This window comes from Acartia tonsa, chromosome 10 (assembly GCF_053477335.1).
Source record: "Acartia tonsa isolate MP-2025a chromosome 10, ASM5347733v1, whole genome shotgun sequence".
NCBI classification, from domain to species: Eukaryota; Metazoa; Arthropoda; class Copepoda; order Calanoida; family Acartiidae; genus Acartia; species Acartia tonsa.
Window position 1 is genome coordinate 36176774 of NC_137269.1, and position 21626 is coordinate 36198399.

The 21626-nt window shown below is 31.9% G+C and overlaps 1 protein-coding gene across 1 annotated transcript in view; it reads right to left on the bottom strand.

The window, feature by feature from the left end:
* The window catches only part of LOC145330001 (uncharacterized), a 51897-nt gene extending 33176 nt beyond the window's left edge, over nucleotides 1-18721 (bottom strand). Inside the window, exons 1-5 of the mRNA XM_080174527.1 lie at nucleotides 18614-18721; nucleotides 16929-16988; nucleotides 15286-15340; nucleotides 14776-14867; nucleotides 6083-6183 (exon numbers count right to left, since the gene is read on the bottom strand). Coding sequence (XP_080030653.1) covers nucleotides 6083-6183; nucleotides 14776-14867; nucleotides 15286-15340; nucleotides 16929-16988; nucleotides 18614-18689 — 384 coding nt within the window. The 5' untranslated portion in view covers nucleotides 18690-18721. The remainder of the gene's footprint in view (nucleotides 1-6082; nucleotides 6184-14775; nucleotides 14868-15285; nucleotides 15341-16928; nucleotides 16989-18613) is intronic.
* Nucleotides 18722-21626: the final 2905 nt, after the last annotated feature.

The window sequence follows — 21626 nt, forward strand, 5'->3', positions numbered from 1 at the left end:
CCGAGAAATAGATCAATGACCCTGATTGCCCTTTATATTGGAAGTACGAAAATTACTTGAAACAGTGGCGTGCACAGCAATTCATCAATTATGAATCCATTAAGGGCTGAAAAAAGGTGCAATTTCAAGGGGGGTGTTGACACCTATCTTTACCCCCTACCCCTATTTTATTTTAGATTAGTAATAATGTTTAGATTCCGACACTTTCTTACCCTTAGATCAAAACAGACCCCTTTTTGAGCTAAATTGCTAGTTTAAAATAAATTGGTGTGGGGAAGGGGAGTTTATACCCCCTTAAAAGAAGATATTATGGTCATACCCTTTTTGAATGTTTCAAACGGTTAAATGCAATATTTCTAACTTAGTTTATGCCTAAAATTTAATTCAATATTTAAATTATTATCTTATCGGTTCCTCAATTTTTCTTGTCTCTGGGTCTTTGTTAAGTGTCTTGCCATGTAATGTTTCGTCACCCAATTTACGCCTACCATAAATATTGTGTAATACACGCCTTAGTATAAATGTGATTAGCAAAAGATAATATGCCCAAACAAACTTGTTAAATAACAAGATATTGGTTCGAGAACCATTCTGTTACGATCTAATCACATAACAGTAGGAAATAGGTTCATGTTTACATTCAAGTGATACAATATGACATAAAAATAGCTTTAGAACCAATTCAAGACCCCTGAATAATGGGTTCCCCCGCATGGATCTAAAGGGATAAGACAATGGCCGATAAATTGATGTACATACTCAATGAAGATACACAAAAATAACCATTATGTACATTACAACTAGTGGTTAAAAAGCTTGGACACTCAACTTAATAAATAACCCAACCAAAGTTCAATAAAAGTTCCCAAAGTTGTTAAGCCAACGAATAAGAAACGTTGTTATAAAACTTTAAGGACTAGTGTAATAAACAAACCAACATCCTCTCCCTCCCTGGTTGAAAAAAATATGTTTTTTTTAAAACAACTAGTAACTTCGCCTTACCTAAACTTCCTCTTACGTAAAATCTTTTAAAGACCTATAAGAAGCTTTGCTGTGTATGAAATTTAAATCTGACCACTATTATTTTACTTGATTATCAATAAAAGGCGAAAAAACGTAATTACGTTTCCCTGAGAAACCTCCCATTCAAGAAATCCTTGTTTGTTTTCTATCCTTTATTTGTGACGTCAAATTGACATATCACAAGATCTGTTCAACTTGTTTTAGCTAACTTGGAATCAACAATTAATATCCTGTATCAAACTATGTATAGTACAAACGATAGAATTGGCATAGATTGTTAAAACCTTCAGGTTCTAAATGTCCACACAATTGCTCATTTAATATTAGTTCTTAACTCTAATGTAACAAGGATGAAAACATCCATAAAAGCGAAGCAATCAAATCAGACAATCGTACAATCAAATATTAACACTTGTAAAGTATCAGGACATAATATTTTAGAGAAAAATTATAGGATTTAGAATCTTTCCATAAATATAGAGTAACTATTTTTCTAAATTGTACCTTATTGCTACAAGAATCATTACACAGAGTTAGAAATTGCCTTAATAGAGATCAATAGGACGAACAAACATTAAGGCCAACCTGGCCCTAATTATAGAAAAGCTTTACTCCTAAAAATAGAAAGAAAAAAACATTACAAGAATAGAACAGCGTTTCAACCAAAAAAATCAATAGTACGCAGCAATTTTGCGGTCAAAATTGACTTGCAATTTTATATGTTAAACGAATAAGTAAATTGGACATTAAAATTATTTTGCGGATTTTTTTAGAAGCAACATGAAAAATATATATCTTTAATAAGTTATTTATCTTCAAAGTATTTAAAGATTTCTTATCGTTAAAAAAATTATAAAAAAAAGTGAGGGTGTGTTTTTAGAGGTTTTACAGATCACTTATTTTTCCCTTTTTTTCCTGGTTAAGAAAAGTACAACATGCAGTTGAACAAGTGCATAAATACGATTGTAAGCACATATCTTAGAATTATGAATCTAAAATCTGATTTTACTAAGGGATCTAAAGGTATATGACAATGGCCGATAAATTGATTTTCATCCCCAATAATGATACACAAAATTATCTCATCTGATGATTACAATTAGTGCATGAAACATTTGGTTACTAAACTTAATGCAATCACTAATTAGAAATCAATAAAAGTCTCCAAAGTTGTTAAGCCAACGAATAAGAAAACGTCATTGTAAAACTTTTGGGACTAGTGTAATAAACAGCCCAATGTCCCCTCCCTCCTTGGATTTTTACTGGCGCCATCTAACATCTATTCTTTTGTGTCAAGGAAGTGCACTTTTAGGTGGCAAAGCTTTTCCATAGTTCTCATCTGTACATAGGTTTTTTATCAAGTAAAGTGTATTTTTTTATAAAACTAAAGCATTGCTTATTCTAACCCACTTACCATTGACATAATTTAGTCATTTAAAGTTATTTAGTCAAAACAATAACCTTGAAATTTGATGATGGACCATAAATATTTTCTTTTTCTGCAACAAATTGCCCCATAGCAAATGAAGAAATTCTGTTAATGGTAAGGGGGTTAAAAAAAGAAATACATTTTTCTTGATAATAATACACGATAATTAATAAATAAAAATCATAAAGTTAAGTTTGCAAAATTAAACAGAAAATATAAAATAAAGACACAATTGCTATATTTTATCATAAGTTTTTAAAAGATACAGCAAATCTATGGACATTACCAAAAGTTAATTTAATTATGTTGTTATTAAGCTATCTTGAAACAAATTTTATTGTTATTTGCTTTAAGAAATATTTAATTCTTGATTTCATAAATTCAACTGTCTTATCTATTAAGCAGGGCTTTTATGAATGTTATCATCCATATGTTGTCATACTTCGAAATACTTTAAAAATCCTATATCTAAGCTACTAGCGGCTGTGTCTCTAGCATCTTGGAGCACTGTATTCATAATAAAAGGAGAGGCAGAAAATAGCCTAAAACCATCCCAAGACCTATATAAAAAATTTATAGCCTAAAAACATGGAGAGTTCAATAGTTCAATAGTTATCGACATCTTAAGCTACAGACAAAAAAAATCTACAGCTTTATATAATAGGATACCTTTGATGAGTGGGTTATCCTTGTTATGAGACGGTGGCTATAAAAAATTAACAATAATTTAAATGGTCCTATAAAAAGGTATTTAAATGTCTTGGACAATTTGAAAAAATGCATGTGCAAAATAAATAGGAGTTGTTTACAGTACTAATATGCAGGGATCAACGGGATAAAACAATGACCGATAAATTAATGAACATCCCCAATGATGATACACAAAATTATAAAGTTGTCGAAAAGTTTAGACACTCAACTTAATGAACCAACCAAATAGAAATTCAATGAAAGTCTCCAAAGTTGTTAAGTCAACGAATAAGAAAACGTCATTTTAAAACTTTTAAGAATTGTGTAATAAACAGCCCAATATCCCCTCCCTCCCTCCCTAACTAATCTGCAATCTATACAAATTTAATTACATAACAAGGATGAATACATCTATAAGTAGAGAAGGTCAAAAACAATAGGAATATAAAAATATTATGAAAAGCCAAACAAACGGACTTACAATGTAGGATATTGATTTTCATTAAATAAAGTATTGTTTTTAGTTAAATTTATAATTTAACCTTTAGCAGAAGCCTATAAAAATGTCTGTAAAATTACTTTATACTGGCCTACCATTGGCCAATGAAAATACTGGCCTGTTATTTGTAATTTAGTCTCTGTATCGGCATATCATTTGTCATTTATATTGTCTGGCGTTATTTGTTTAAACTAATGTTAATGTTAATGTTAATTAACATTGTTTAAACTATAAAGAGCTTTTTTTAAATAAGAGGGGGGTTTCAGTGTTCAACAAGGAACTTTTTGTGAAAGAGCTACATTTTTCTAAAATTATATATTATCAATACAAATTATTTAAAGGTTTGCAAAACAAAATTAACTTTAATCTAACAAACACCACTAAAACTGATAAAACAGTAATTATAGCTATTTACAGGTTTTAAATGTTTATAAAAAGTTGCATTTACAGTAAGGTAGATATAAATATTTGTTCTTCATTAAAAGAATTATTTCATTATAAAAATGTTTAATCTTAATTCAAAATTAGATTCACCCTCTTTATTAGCTACTAGCGCCTCCACCCCTAGGTGCTATGCATTCATAGGAAGAAGGAAGTTATAGAAAAAAGACTAAGATCATACCAAGACTAATATTTAGAAGAAAAATAGCCTAAAACCATCCAAAGACCTACGTGAAGCTTCTATAAAATATTAAGTTTTTTCTGTAAATTTCTGTTTAATGTTCTATTGTAAGTGTTCTAAGTTTTCTGTGAAATACTTAACTATATCTATTAATTCACATATAAATACAAATATGATGGGAATTTATAAATAAAGAAAATATGATGAAGAAAAACGACTTTAATTTAAGTGAATATATTTAATTTCATCTGCCAAGCTGTGTTATTTAATTTGTTTCAGTGGCTAAATTATAATTTATTCACCAACGGAAGTGATTCTGCTATATTATATAGATAGATAGATAGATAGATAGATAGATAGATAGATAGATAGATAGATAGATAGATAGATAGATAGATAGATAGATAGATAGATAGATAGATAGATAGATAGATAGATAAACTTTCCCAAGATCTATGAGAAGCCACGCTGTAAATGATCCCTCAGTACACACAGACAGACACAGATCATGTTACCTTCATATAAGTATGCTCTTGTAAATGGTAAACAATGAAAAGTTTTGGGCCAAACTTTTGTTTGAAATGACATTAGCTAAAGTTTTTAGTTGTTGTACCACACCACATTAGTTTTGGTCTACATATCATCAGGGAAACAGGGTTAGGTCAATGAACGGTAAAATAATCATCCTCCCAATGTTCAGTGATTAGGGTTGAAGATAGTGGTTTTGGTTAAAATTACCACCATTGATAAATTTATGTAGAGGCAATTATACCTTCATTAGATTATAATTGTTTGTGTATAAGTTTGAAAACTGCTAGTTTGTATAACCCAATCCAGATTTAAGCTCGAAGTTTTAAAGCCAACGAATAAAAATAAGCAGTAAAATTTTAGTTCAATGTACCCCCTCCCCCTTAGGAAGGTAGATTTTACATAAAATAGGAAAATCTCTGAGATGGGTTCTTAAAAAAGAATGCCGCGTTTTTTTCAACATTTTTTCGACATTGATTGATTGAACGAAGACGATATCGTTATACAGTATACAACTTAAGAATTCAAAATTTTAAAATTATTATTTTAGCTATTTGTATAATGTCTAATACAGTTCTAAAAAGATGCATTAATTAATATGCAGCAAAAATGAATTGAAGATAATTTGTTTTTCTTCTATGAAGGCCGTACCAACAAAAGCGAATTATACAAATAGCTAAAATAATAATTTTAAAATTTTAAATTCTTAAGTTGTATACTGTATAACTGTATCGTCTTCGTTCAATCAATCAATGTCAAAAAAATGTCGAAAAAACGCGGCATTCTTTTTTAAGAACCCATCTATGTGATATGGATACTCATAACTATTTGGGGTATAGTTACAATTTACAAACATCAGACAGTTATTTCTAGTAATTACTTTGATGTTTAAGTTTCCAAACACCTAATTAGATAGATATACCAAGGAAGACAACAGCGAAGCACAAAAAAAAACATGAAATGGACGAACGTACAAAGTGAGTTATAAAGCATATCTTCAGTTGTCATAACAAAGAAATGAAAGAAAGATAATATATAAAAAAAAAATTCAAATAAAGTCACGAGACCTTTGAAATAAAGTTTATGTCATTTGAAAACGGACAGACAGACATACGGACAAATGTATAGATTATATGCGAAAAAGTCATAGAAATCTTCATTGAAAATTTCAGCCCTTTATCTTCAATAACAGCTGAGAAAAGCACATTTCCCCCATAGCGTTGCAGATTCACAGACGGACAGACAAAGTGAATTATAGAGAGAGAAGTATCTACTAAAAATAAAAACTCACCGAGAAAAGTCCCATAAGTATGAACCAGGCCAGAGTTGAGGAAACAAAGTTGACAAAGTTTTGGCTCACATGGATCAGAATGTTTTCTGCCTGGAATACCCCTGAAATATAGATAAAGTATTAGGTAGCCTAAATCATATTAGGAATTAGGTATAGCCAACAAGCGAAATAAATCTTAAATAATATTTGGGGGGTAGATAAAGAGGTCGTCTTTACTACGACGCGTAGCCCCACAAGATCACGAAAAAATAAGCTAAAATTATCAAATATTTTTTATCGAATTAATTTAGTTGTTGGTTTTTACATGCAGCTGCAATCATATATCAACAAGGATGAGAACATCCATAAAAGAAAATCTCTAAAATCAAACGGTAGGACAAACGAACATTAACACATGTAGAGTGTCATAACTTAATAAGCAGAATATTAATTTGTCGAAACAAAATTGTGTATAAACTTGTATCAAAAATACTTAGACATAATAGGATACTAGCTTTCGACTGACATGAAATAACCAGGGACATAAAGGGGTAGAACAATGGCTGATAAATTAAAATTTTATACCCAATGATGATACCAAAATTACCCCTAATGTAGATTACAATTTGTTGTTGGGACGTTTGGACACTAACTTAATGAACAGGCCGCCAATCAAAATTCAATAGAAGTTTGCAAAGTTGTTAAGCCAAGGAATAAAAAAACGTTATCATAAAAAGTTACCCTTGAAAGAATGTACTATGAGTTTTTATTTGACCAAATCAAATCAATTCGTACAATAAAAGCGTATAAAGTTCTAAAGATGGTCTGAAACAAATTTGATATTAATATAAACAGACCAGGAATAAGGAATGGTTAATCTCAATAAAAACTATTTCTCCCAAAACTTCATATCCGGTTAATTATTACATTTGCTATATAAAATAACGGCTCAATACCAGAGTATCCACATGGATATTCAGCTACTTTTGGGGTAATTTTTGGATACTCAGCTACCATTGGGAAAATGTGTGGATATTCAACTATCATTGGGGGGAAAAAAGTTTTTCAACAATTATTTTGGTTAGCTTTTTTGTTAATTTATACATGTTATAATGTAATAAATGAAAGCAAAGTTTTCCCCATTTCTAGGAATATATATCAACTCTATAAAATCGTGGCTTTTTGGTCAAAAAAAAAATATTGGATTATTAGCTCTGTAGATTGATCATTTATTTTTATTTTTATTTTTTAAAAGCGAAGCTTTTCTATAATTAGGGTCGGTCCGTACGTCCGTCCGTACGTCCGTCCGTCCGAGATAGATAGCTTTTATTCGTTAATTTAGGCATGTTAGAATTGTCCTATCGATTTCAAACTTTGCATGATGATTCCTGTAGTAGTTGGGTACGATTTAGAAAGCGTAGCAACTCTATAATCATTACCAGAATGTCTGTACGTCCATTTTAAACATGTTGATTTTTCTACTTTTTTAATAACAAATTTTCAAGTGTTCTAATTATCCGTTTGATCTGATTTTTGGTACATTGATTCCTGGGACAACAAAGAACAATATTATAAGCGAAGCAACTTTATAATCAAGTCCAAAAATGTAAGTATGTCCATAAACATTATCCTGCTTCAAGCAGTTTTTCAACATATTTACTTACAATTTTGCTTCGACTCTTATACTTTTAAATTCTGATTATTCAGTTCAGATACTATACAAGTGTTAATGTCCGTTTGTCCTACCGTTTCAGTGCTTCGCTTTTATGGATGTTGTCATCCTTGTTATAATAAGGGTCTGTTCGTCCGTCGATTTTAAACTTGGCGTTATGATTCCTGTAAAGCACAAAGAGCGTAATTATCAACAAATCAAATTGATAATTGTTTGCCCAACTACGCTTTTAATGATTTTGTCATCCTTGTTTTAAAGTGCATGGTGCAATATAAGTGGGTGGAGACTTTTCGGCTTCTTTGAACAACTTAAATTCAAGACAAAAACATACGTGGATTGATTTATTTTTAAATGGTATTTATTATTTATAAGTTTGAGGATATCTAATTTATGGAATACTGATTCTTATTAGGATAAGGTACAATGTTATAAGCGAAGCATCTCAATAATCAAGTCCTTAAAATGTCAGTATGTCCTTAAACAGTAGCATATACTTAAGCAGTTTTGCAACAAATTTACTATAATTACAATAATTTTATATAGACTTATGCATTATTATCCTGTTAATGTTAGTTTGTCCTTTCATTTCAGAGCTTCGCTTATATTGATTTTCAATATTTGGTTCCTAAATCTGTATTAAAGTTAAATGATAGATGTCAATTGCTTGCATTAATGTGCTTTATTGTCATGGGAATCAGCATTATAAGACGATATGAATGAAAATACCAATAGGAAACTATTGTGGATATTCAACTACCATAGGGGAAAAGTGTGGATATTCAACTACTCTTGGGAAATATGCGTGGATACTCAGCTACTATTGGGGAATTTGTGGATACTCAGCTGGTATTGAGCCAAAATAACTAGCGGCTTCGCCCCTAGCCTCTAGGGGCTTTGCCCCAAGAGGTGATAAAAAAATATTAAGGACCAGGAAAATCTTCAGCAAAAAAAAAGGACCAAGGAAATGTTCTGCAAAAAAAAGGGGGGGATTTTTTGTTTTTTGGGGGGTTTGGGGTGTCCCACCACCCTAGAAAATAGCCTAAAACCACCACAGGACCAGTAGGTATATTCCCTGAAGAGTAGAATCCGATCTGTTCAGTGGTTACCGAGATCTTAAGCTTCAGACGGACGGACGGACGGACAGACATACATCAAGCTACTTTGTATTATAGATATGTAGGCATTAAATTATTTTGTTAAAGATATAAGAGAAATTGACTTAAAGTTTGAGGAATGTTATTTTTCCTGCAGCTGAACCATCATTTCTCCATGAAACAAAATAGTCGTGTGCACAGGAGTCTGCTAGGGGGTAGAAAAGGGGCTCATCCCCATTAAGAAACAATCAATCATCGCTTTTATTGAATAATTAGTTATGCTTTACAATCGGTTTCTATACAGGTTGTTGAAAATAAACATTTATGACAATAATTTTCTAAAGGTAGCTAGCAGTGTAAGTTTTTAGCAGCGAATCTACTATATAATTCAATTTGTCTGTAAATCAGTTAGTCCGTAACGCAATGGGGGGAAACGTGATTTTCTCAGTTGCTATTTAAAATAGACGGCGGTTTTTTGTGTACAATTCCCATACTCTTTATATTTTATAATGTTTTTTGATGCATGACAGACAGACCAAGAAAAACTAGATCCTTTTTGATACAGGGAATCTTCAATAAAAATTTCAGGTTTCTATCTAAAACCGGTATTTTCTGCTTATGCAACGGCCAACCCAGGTTACGAAAGTACCAAACTATGCATAAAAATATGTGAATATGTGTAATAATTTTATTATTATTATTTTGTATGCTTATGTTGAAATACATATCTATCTATCTATCTAAAACTAAACATAAAATCACTTAATCCTCAGAGTGTTACCGACGGACTGACTGGCGGTTATATAGACAAAATTAATTATTGAGTAGCTTCCCAATTTAAAAAGGAAGAATAGTTATTTCTCGTATCGTATTATAAACGGCTTTCCGCGGATATAGAATGTACAATTATAAGATTAAAACTAGTTTTTTTAGCCCCGTGGTGCCGAAGGCACCGGCTAAAAAAACTAGATTTAATCTTATGATTGTACATTTCTATATTCGTAGAAAACTGGATATAATACGATGCTAGACATAGTTTTTTCGTATTCATGAGAACCGGTTCCTATCCACCGGATTCAAATGAATACGAGAAAATCTTTTAAACAATTTGCATTAATTTTGAAGTTTGTTGATTTATGAATTGAATGAATTTAATTCAGCTAATCAGGGATATGGAATAGAAGATTAGTTATTTCTTTCATCGTATTATAAACCACTTTCCGCGGATATAGAATGTACAATTATTAGATTAAAACCGGTTTTTTAGCCCCCAGAGTGCCGAAGGCACGGGCTAAAAAATGGTTTTAATCTTATGATTGTACATTTTTATATTCGTAGAAAGCTGAATATAATACGATGCTAGACATAGTTTTTTCGTATGGATGAGAACCGGTTCCTATCCACCGGATTCGAATGAATACGAGAAAAAATATTCCAATCATTTTTCAAGAATGAATATATTATTACTTGGATCTCGCATCAGATTTTCATGAATTCTAATATAGTGAAACTTGTAGCTGGCTAATATTACGATTTACTTCATTTTTCTCATTCCTTTCCCTTCTACTGGATGAACGAACTGATCAATAAATAATGTCCATTTTAGTAACCTAAATTTGCGACAATTTTTCCCAGTCATCATATTCATGTATATTCATTACGCCCCTAGAGGCCCCTAGGGGTCCTCTATTGAATGGGAGGGAGGGGAGAACACCCACCTTCAATTGTAGTTTTAAAGTAAAAAGATAGGAGCGATTTCTCTTTCGAGGGTGGTGGTACCCTCCCCCAAAATGGTTATAAACTTTCCCTGGACCGAAGAGAATCTATCCTGTACTATGGGAGAACCATATTAGTTTAGTTTCTTGCTAGATCATTAGATACACACACACAGAGATCCTGTTACTGTATCATAAGAGTTAGTACTGTAAATTAGTTGCAGTTATTGCTGCATAGCTTAACCACTTATCCAAATATCTCTGATTTTAAATTCACTTTTGTTGAATTAATTTACGTGGTTTAACGGTTGATTAGCTCAAATTTTTGCATTGTTGTTTTGTTATTGTGAATATGTCCACACAAAAATGCCCAAAAAAATTACATCAATATAGAATTCAAGGCAGGTGCTCCAAGTTATCAGAGAGCACGGAACTGCCACCACCCACATTTTTTTGGAAGCCCCCAACCCTGCGGGGCCTATACCTGCGATGCCCTAATCCTGTGTGGCTACCCCGTATCCTTAATGTCCTAACCTCTTTATATTTTCAGAATCCCAAACAGGGACTTCAACCTCAAATTGCTCTATTCAAGGCATGGATCTAAAGGGATAAGATAAATGGCCGATAAATGGATGTACATCCCCAATGATGACACACAAAAGTACCCCTTCAATTAGTTTACAATTAGCGATTGAAACGTTTGGACACTCAGCTTGATGAACCAACCAATAAAACTAGATAAAAGTCCCCAATGTTGTTTATCAAACGAATTAGAAAATGTTATTATAAAACTTTGGGGACTAATGTAATAAACAGCCTAATGTCCCGTTCCTCCATGATTTCAGGTCTGTTGCAAATATGGCTGAAATATTTATTTGCTTCATTATAAGAGTGTGACTCTGAAGAAGTAGCGTGAGAATTTTTTAACTTAAGGATGAAATATATAAATTCCCAGGGAGAGAGGGGACATTGGGCTGTTTATTACACTAGTACCCAAAGTTTTTTAATTACGTTTTATAATTCGTTGGCTTAACAACTTTTATCTAGTTTTGATTTGTTAGTTCATTAAGTTAAAAATCAAAACTTTCAACCTCTAATTGTAATCTACAGAAGGGATAATTTTGTGCATCATCATTGGGAATGTAAATCAATTTATCCTTTATTGTCTTATCCATTCATATTCCTGATAAACTTTTCATATCATCTTCGTCTGTCTTCTTTAAGCCTTGGATTTTATCAGCGTAGCTTCTCTTATTTTTGTCTTAGTCTATGGACGAAACTATACACTATCTATAATACAAAGTAGAATGATGTCTGTCCGTCTGTCTGTTCGTCTGTCTGTCTGTCTGTATGTCCGTCTGTCTGTCCGTCCCTTAAGATCTCGGTAACCACTGAACCGATCGGATTCTACTCTTCAAGGAATATACCTACTGGTCCTGTGGCGGTTTTAGGCTATTTTTTGGGGGGATGGGACACCCCCAACCCCCCCAAAAACAAAGACCCCCCCCCCATTTATTTCTTTTCTTTTTTTTTGCTGAAGATTTTCTTGGTCCTTTTTTTTTTTTGCTGAAGATTTCCTTGGTCCTTTTACGAATTTCACCAAAAATTTTTTTTGATTACCTCTTTGGGCAAAGCCCCTAGAGGCTAGGGGCGAAGTCGCTAGTTTATCAGAAAGTAATATGATGCTTTTCTTAATGTCTGCCTGTGTGTAAGAATAAGATCTCGCATTAGGTTGAAACAATCGTTCAAGCAGTTTCAGTATAAATTTGTAAAGAAAAGGTTTTAGGCTATTTTAAGGAGAGGGAAGGCAAAATGTAAGCAGAGTATCGTATTAAAGACAATTTCCAACTAATAATAAAAAATAAAAATTACAAGATTTTAACCAATTTTGTTAACACTTTAGGGTCAGGTCTAACAAATCTGGTATGAATTTTATGATTTATAATTCGTGAAAATTGTTTGTAATACGGTGGTTCTAATCCAGCGGACATTAAACGGTTACGAAGCCATACTGGAAAAGGGGTTACAATTGTTAAAATATTAATTATATCTTAAACAACAAAGAAGGCGAAATGTCGCTTTTAAAGTCTAAATGTGTACATCAATGATCAGAGTGAATTTTATTAAAAGAATAATACATTTCTACTCTTGGTTATACTTGTACTTGTCTAAACAAAAACTCTTTTTAATTACAATATGCAGTTTTGATTCTATTGTTTATGTACTTCGTATTCAAAATGTGTACTCCACAATTTACAGACAAGGAAGAATAGTTTCTTATCACATTGTAGTATAAACAGCTTTCCGCGAATATAAAAATATACAAGTGTCAGATTAAAACAGTTTTTTAGCCTCGAGATGCCAGAGGCTCGGGCTAAAAAACTGGTTTTAATATTATGATTGTAAATTTGTTGTATTCGTAGAAAACTGGATATAATACGATGTTATACGAAACTTATGTACACACGTAGCGCAGCAATAGACGTTAAAATACTTTAATAGTTATTTCTTTCATCGTATTATAAACGGCTTTCCGCGGATATAGAATGTACAAATATAAGATTAAAACAAGTTTTTTTAGCCCCGAGGTGCCGAAGGCACGGGCTAAAAAAGCTTGTTTTAATCTTATGATTGTACATTTTTATATTCGTAGTAAGCTGGATATAATACGATGATAGACATAGTTTTTTCGTATGGATGAGAACCGGTTCCTATCCACCGGATTCGAAAACTTATTTTTGAAAAAAATATGCAGATTTATGTCGAATTTATAAAAAAAAAGTTTAAAATATTTTCTCGTATTCATTTGAATCCGGTGGATAAAAACTGGTTCTCATGAATACGAAAAAACTATGTCTAGCATCGTATTATATCCAGTTTTCTACGAATATAGAAATGTATATATGTAAATGCGGAAAGCCGTTTATAATACGATACGAGAAATAACTATTCTCGTATTCATTCGAATCCGGTGGATAGGAACCGGTTCTCATCCATACGAAAAAGTTTCGGCACCTCGGGGCTAAAAAAACTGGTTTTAATCTTGTAATTGTACATTCTATATCCGCGGAGAGCTGTTTATAATACGATGCGAGAAATAACTATTCTAACAATGATTTTTCATTTTGTATATGTAAATTTACTACTACTATGTTTTTAATTTTTGTAAAAAACTATTATCTAAAAACCTTAACCAACAAATATCCACATCTCCAAGTATTAACAAAATCTTATAAACAAATTAGGGATTACGCATTTGTACAATCCTAGTTGACTTTGTGATTCCTTACTTTTGTATTACAATTAATAATTTCTATTTTTATTAAATGTATTTAACCATGCTAAAGTTAAATAAATGTTATGTTATTTTATGTTATGTTATGTACTACATATATGACAGACATATGTTTTTATTTTTACATTAATTGCAAAATAAACCACAGCTTTGAGAAAAATTATCTTCCTTGTTTAAAGTACATTTAGTTTTAGTTTGTTTAAAGTTTTGCATTTTAGAACATTTTTAGTGGCGCAGCTACTTTAAACGATGACAGGCAAATTTAGGGCCCTATTTTGTACAGTAAATACTCTTTTAACCTAGTTAGCTTTTCTATAATTAGGGTCGGTCCGTCCTTCCGTATGAAACGGTTAGCTCTTTTCTTTGATTTAGACATGTTAAAATTGTTAAAATTAAGTATGTTCTTAAACAGTATCCTGAATTTGAGCAGTCTTGCAACAAATTTACTTTACATTTAGTTTAGATTTTATATTCATATTCTGGAATCAGTTCGACACTCTACAAGGGTTAATGTTCGTTTGTCCTACCATATTAGTACTTCGCTCCTATGGATGTTATCATGCTTGTTGTATAAAATTTTTATAAAGTTTAAAGTTCATAAGATGTTTTGTAATCAAAGATATATAATAAATTTGATTGGATAAAAAATGCTAATTCTAAAGATTTGTTTTAAAAAGAGAACAGTATCGTAAAATATTTAAACATATAAAAACTAATTTGTAATAATATAGAATGGTCATTATGACCAACATTAAGTAATACAGTTTTGAATTCTGGTTACTTCGCCCTAAGCCTCTAGGATAGGGTGGATGTGTGAAGAAAATAGCCTAAAAACATCCAAGACATCTATTAAGCTCTCCTAAAAGTAGAACCCTCTAGATGTTAGGGGCGCAATTGCTATTATATTGATGTAACAACAGCACAAGAGTATTTATTACCTGTATAAACTGTATTTGAGTTGATGGATAGACCAGATGTACGTGGCTCCTCCTCCTGTTCACGGTAGTGGCTCATCATCATGTCATCCTCACTAATGCAAAAATTATCAGGGATCAAAAGGGATAAGACAATGGCCGATAAATAATTGTACATCACTAATGGTACTACACAAAATTACCCATTCTGTAGGTTACAATAAGAGGTTCAAACATTTTGACTTAATGAACCAACTAATCAAAATTCAATAAAAGTCCCCAAAGTTTTCACCAAAATATTAAGAGTTGTTATTAAAAGATTAAGAAAACGTTATTATATATGCTTTGGGGATTAATATTTAGTGTAGACAATCCAATGTCCCCTCCCTCCCAGAAAAATTATACAGTAGCTGAGATTGTAAAAATCACTTTTTTGCAAATTACATAACTTATATTATTACTTAGGGACATTTTTTATATAAAGAACTTTCTGGATTTATAACAGCTAACGAATAATATCATTAATATTAATACCTGTAATTTGAAGAAGGTTCTCCACTGTTGTAGGTATAAGTGTACGTATAGTCTTCTACAAAATAAAATAAAACAAGGATGACAACATCCATAAAAGCGAAGCACTGAAACGGTAGGACAAACGGACATTAACACTTGTATAGTATCTGAACTGAAAAATCGGAACATAAATGTATAAATGTCGAATCAAAATTGTAGGTAAATTTGTTGAAAAACTGCTTAAAAACAGGATAATGTTTATGGACATACTTACATTTTTGGACTTGATTATAGAGTTGCTTCGCTTATAATATTGTTCTTTGTTGTCCCAGGAATCAATATACCAAAAATCAGATCAAACGGATAATTAAAACACTTGAAAATTTGTTGTTAAAAAAGTAGAAAAATCAACATGTTTAAAATGGACGTACGGACATTCTGGTAATGATTATAGAGTTGCTACGCTTTCTAAATCGTACCCAAATACTACAGGAATCATCATGCAAAGTTTGAAATCGATAGGACAATTCTAACATGCCTAAATTAACGAATAAAAGCTATCTATCTCGGACGGACCGACCCTAATTATAGAAAAGCTTCGCTTTTAAAAATGAAATATATTTATTTGTTGGTAAAAAGTAGCAGGGTTTATTCTTTTCCCACAGCAAACAGAAAGGATATTTTTTGGATCAAATTTGGGTAGTACATTAATCAATTGCATGTCTATTGTCTTATCCCTTAAGATCTCTTTTAAACTTGGAGAAGAAAAGGTACTCTACTTCATGGTTAGTCGGTTTGTTTATACGTAAAATTAAAAATTTTTTCACCAAAATTTGTATGGTACTTTTCACATTGCTTTAAAAATATATCGCTCTGATAAAAATGAGCAAAATTTTTAAAATTTTTAATATTCTCAATATAAAATCTTTTTCTGCTAAGCTTTTTAAATTGCTAATTAAAAATAAATATGTTAATCTTTTTATTTTAATGTTTGGTTGACCACTCTAACTTTAAAACGATGCTTTTCTATAATTATTTTAAAAATAAAGCTTTTCTATTATTAAGGTCGGTTCATCTCTTTAGGCTTGTTAGAAGTGTCCTATATGTTTCAAACTTGATTCCTGTAGTAGTTTTAGAAAACGTGGCAACTCTATAAATTTTACCAGAATGTAAGTACATTTCAAATAAATTTAAATTATCTTATTGATCTAATTTTTTAATATTGATTTTAAGGACAACAAAATACAGTTTATTAGATAAGCATCTCTTTTCAACACCTAAAAAAGTATCTTTGAAGCAGTTTTGTAACAAATTTACTTACAATTTATAACGACTTATACATTCATATTTTGTTAAATCAGTTCTGACACTCTGCAAGTGTTAATGTTCGTTTGTCCTGCCGTTTCAGAGCTTCGCTTATATGGATATTGCCATGCTTTTCAGGATTAGTTATTTTAGACTAGGCCTGGTTTTAATCTTATAATTGTACATTTTTATAATCGCAGAAAACTGGATATAATACGATGCTACACAAAATTTTTCAGTATGTCTAATAACCAGTTCTAATCCACCAGATATTAATCGGTTTCGAAGCGATACTGGAAAATTATTGTTGCACCACTTATGATGGACATAGTTGTCCTTGTTTTAAATAATATTGTTACCTCTGTCTTGTGGGAAGAATTCTTGATGTAATTGTTGTAATAACTTGGCATACCCTGAAACTAGGCAAATTCTGCATTAAAAACAAGATCACATATGTTCATAACACGCAAGGTTGAAAAAAAAAACAAATAAATCAATCATTCATGTATTTATAACATAATTGATTATATTTATATTACTATCAACCTTCCCTGGACCTTTAAGAAGCTTCACTGCGGTTTCAAAATCAAAAAATCAAAATCATTTATTAACCATAAGATCATACAACTACCCCCGATCTTTGGACACTCCGCCAATCGAGTTACTAGACAGTTTATTTTACAATATTATTAACATTTTTAAATATATTGATGGCTTTATTTATTTCCATCATAATTCATTGGACTATTTCGAATAAAATCAATATAATAATACGAATAATATACTTGTGGCAGGTGTCCTGCGCGTATGGCCAGGTACAGACGTAGCCCTTTAGGCTGGAGCATGTCCTCGATGTTGGCGGACATTATTGCTGGCCAACCATACGCTTAGATTGTTAGATCCATTGCTACAGAAAGACAAACATCCTGTTACTTTTATAAAAGGATTATATTCTAAAAAATATTATTATCATTGAATAATAAAATTCACAAAATCAAAAAATGCTTAATAAAATAGAAATAATAAATAGGCAAAAAAAATAGAAAAACGACAACAATAAAATTTTAAAAATTTAAATCAAAATAACAGATTCATTTCAATAGAACTTAGAATTTTTTAAATACTGATACAGAAAATATATAGAACACGATCTGTGTGTTAAAAATCAAGTTTAAAAAATTAAATTTACATACATTAAGATGAATTGATATAATAGAACTTTCAACTTGATCCTTATAATAAAGTAACAGGATATTTGTCTGTATGCATGTCTGTCTGTCTGTCTGTACTAAAGGATCTCGCTAACCGATGAACCGATATTGTTATCTTTAAGAAGGTAGCTTGTCGTAGGCTCTGAAAAGGTTTATAACTACTTTTGGGGATGGTATCACAACCCTCCTAAGAAAAATCACCACTATAAAAAAATTATCCCTCCCCCACCCAAAAAAAAAATACTTTTTAAAAAAATTTAGATTATAAAATTGGGTTATCGAATTCAACTCCCTCCTCCTAAAGTACCCCTAGAGGCCTCTAGGGGTGTAGCCGCTAGTAACAGAGACATCGTAAAGTGGCACCAAAAAATGCCGTCATACGATATAATAACCAATGAGAGGCCAGCATAAATTTTACCATTGGTCAATTATAGTGTATACTGTCCTCTCATTGGTCAACTTTATTATATGACGGCATTTATGTGCCTTTTTTCACTGTCTCCTAGCAACATATAAAAGATTTAACATTAGCAAAGCATTTGATTACAAAAGTTTAAATTCAAGCTAGACTTATTCTCAAAAAAATAGTTATACAAAATCGGAAATCACTAGGAAATGTATTTTTTTTCTTGTCGATGAAATTATTATCTGTAAAAAATACATCAAATTTATTTAAGGTTTTAAACCTCTACATATTAGGTGCTTTGATGAAAAAAGCCTCTTGTATAAATGTAATATGATGCTCTGCATGGTTTTTCAGTATGGCTGCTAACCGGTTCTAATCCAGCGGATATTAATCGGTTTCGAAGCCATATACTGGAAATACAAGATACCTGATGAAATGCAGATAACCAGGACGACTAGGACATATTTAGTATCACAAGTGTTATAACAAAGTCTCATTTTCATTTTGTTTTTGTTTCGTTTGACTAGATTAGCATATATCTGAAATCATAAAGTTTTAACAATTTTATCTGCAATCCTATTATATACAGAAGGTTTATTGTTTGTCCTTTAAGATCTTGATAACCCCTAATCGATTGGGTCCTCCATTTTAAAGAAGATTTACATAGGTTCCAGTATTGTTTGAGGCAGGGATCGGAAGCCTCACGTAAGCCGCGTGTAAGCCTCAGTGAAATCGTGATTTTATCACTATAAAATTCAGCTGGATGTATAAAACGGCTCTTTAGCAGATAATCCTTCTTTCTTAAATTTTTTTTTCTGCTCACAAGCAGGTTTAAAACTGAGGCTTATGCGCGGCTTACGTGAGGCTTCCGATCCCTTGAGGCCTTCTTTATTTTCATATTTAAGTCTTGGGGGCAATTAGGCTATTTTTATGCCTAATTCTTACCCCTTTCAAAACAGAGCCCCTATATGTGCAGCCACTAGTTCTTTTACATAAATTAGTAAACTTTGGCGTGCAAATGGTCTTGCCAGGGTAGTTCGCGAAGTATCCAACCCCCAAACAACAATATTCACCGGACAAAAAAGCGTCCCTGGAATGACAAATTTTGTTCACACCCCCCTCAAATTTAAGAGGGTTGACTTTTTTCACCCTGACATCCCCATTTCGATTTAGGAGTTGTATCAAGGAGTTGAAGACCCTTGTCAAGGGGCTTAAAGATAGAAGTAGGAGTTGGAGACTAAGGGGGTTGTATCCAACCGCATTAATTCTGCACGCCTCTGGTAGCAAGGTTTTTGTTTATCCTTTGATAAAGACTTGCTAACCACTGAACCAATTGATTTTTATAGGTTGTTTTAGGCTTTGTTATTTTAAGAATTAAGTTTTTAAATGGCTCCCTTATTTCTCCTTGAGAGTTCCTATGTGCTAGGGGCGAAATGTAAAAATAAACATATATAGAATGTATGTTTTATAGTCTACATTTATATGATCAAGTGAATTTAAAGTAGAGAAATCTCAGAGAAATAATCAGCCATCTATCTTTAGTAGGAGCCTGGCAAATCACATTTCCCTTATATGACATTACCGACGGGTCAACGAACAAAAAATACTAAATGCTCAAACAATGTATATTAAATAGCAGCCAAAAACATTTCAGACAGCTATTGTTAATTATATAGAACCCTTGCTACTAAACAATATTGAAGAAAAACGAAATGTGTACAACGCAGGAAGAAAACTATTCCAAGAATGTAGAAAACAACTAAAGTGTTGCTTCTATAATGTGTCAACACACTCTTGGTGTATCAATTACAAAGGTGTATGTGTGAATGAGAGGTGGTTGTTAAAACTACGGCACCCCACAAATGAATGAGTAAGTATGCCCATATATAAATATTTGCACCATGGTATGATTGACCAGGGATCTAAAGGGATAAGATAATGCCCGATAAATTATTGTACATCCCCGATGATAACACAAAATTGCCGCTTATCTAGAATACAATTAGTGGTTGAAACATTTGAACAATCAACTAAATTAACAACCAATAGAAATTCAATAAAAGTCCCCAAAGTTGTTAGGTCAACGAATAAGGAAACGTTATTATAAAACTTTGGGGACTAGTGTAATAAACAGCCTAATGTCCCCTCCCTCCCGCCATGAATATAGACCAACCCCACGGTGGTGCGCCGCTACTGGATTTTAAGAGTGTTAAACTTGAACTTGAATTGGAGGAAAAAGTGGAAAATCCCATAAAATGAAATGTGAACCACTAAAAAAAACTGTGCCTAATCATTCAATGAATCTCCATTAAAGAGTAATTTGGTCAATTCAATAACCATACAAAGTTTAAAATCAATATGACAATTCTATCAAGCCCTCACTCAACATCAGCGCTTTCGTTTATAGAAGGATTCATCTAAGGAGGTAGATTTTAAACCAGGAATCTAAAGGGATAAGACAATAGCCGACTGATTGATGTACATCCCTAATGTTAATTCACAAAATTACCCCTTCTGTAGATTACCTTTAGTGGTCACAACGTATTGACACTCAATTTAATATACCAACCAATCAAAATTCATTAAATGTCCCCGAAATTCTTAACACAACGAATAAGAAAACGTTGTTATACAACTTTGGGGACAAGTGTAATTAACAGCCCAGTGTCCCGTCTCTCTCTGGATTTTAACACACTTTTAACATCCAAAACTTTATGAAAATAAAAATTGGTACACCAAATTGTACACTACAAAGTGGGTCCACATAAAGTAGGAAGGATAATACCCAAAAAAAAGTTAGTCCAGGAGTCAAGCATGATCGTCCCGGAGGTTTCCAGTTCAATCTGGAATTAATTATGTCAACTTTTATTCACACATTTCAATTTAATCAAATAAAATTAAGTTTTGTTTCAACAGTTTTAAGAAAAGTTTAAGAATAAAAAATTACATTGATGAGTGAATTTCTAATTATTGAGCTACATTGATTTTTATAAAGAAGAGCAATGTCTGCTTGTCTCTCTGTGTGTCTGCAGCAAAAGAACTTGCTAACCACTAAACCGATATGGTTCTCCTCTCCTATAAAGTAAAGCTTCCGAAGGGTCCAGGGAAGGTTCATAGCTATTATGGGGGATGAAACCTTCAACCTCCCGAGAGATATTGACCCTAAATAATCACTCTCAAGACTTCATTTTAATCTTTGATCTAAAAATAAAATTGAAAGATGTGTTGACTTTTCCCTTCCCATACATTAAGTGCCACTAGAGGCCTTTAGGGGCGTAGCCCCTAATCATGGTGCATAAGAAATTGGTAATATACCCATAAAAACCCATAAAAACAACCTGTAAACATTCATATATTTGTAAACTCCAAACCTCAAAACACCCTGTAAACGTAAATTTTATAACCTTTGTACTTTTGAAATACACTGTTTGTACCTTTAA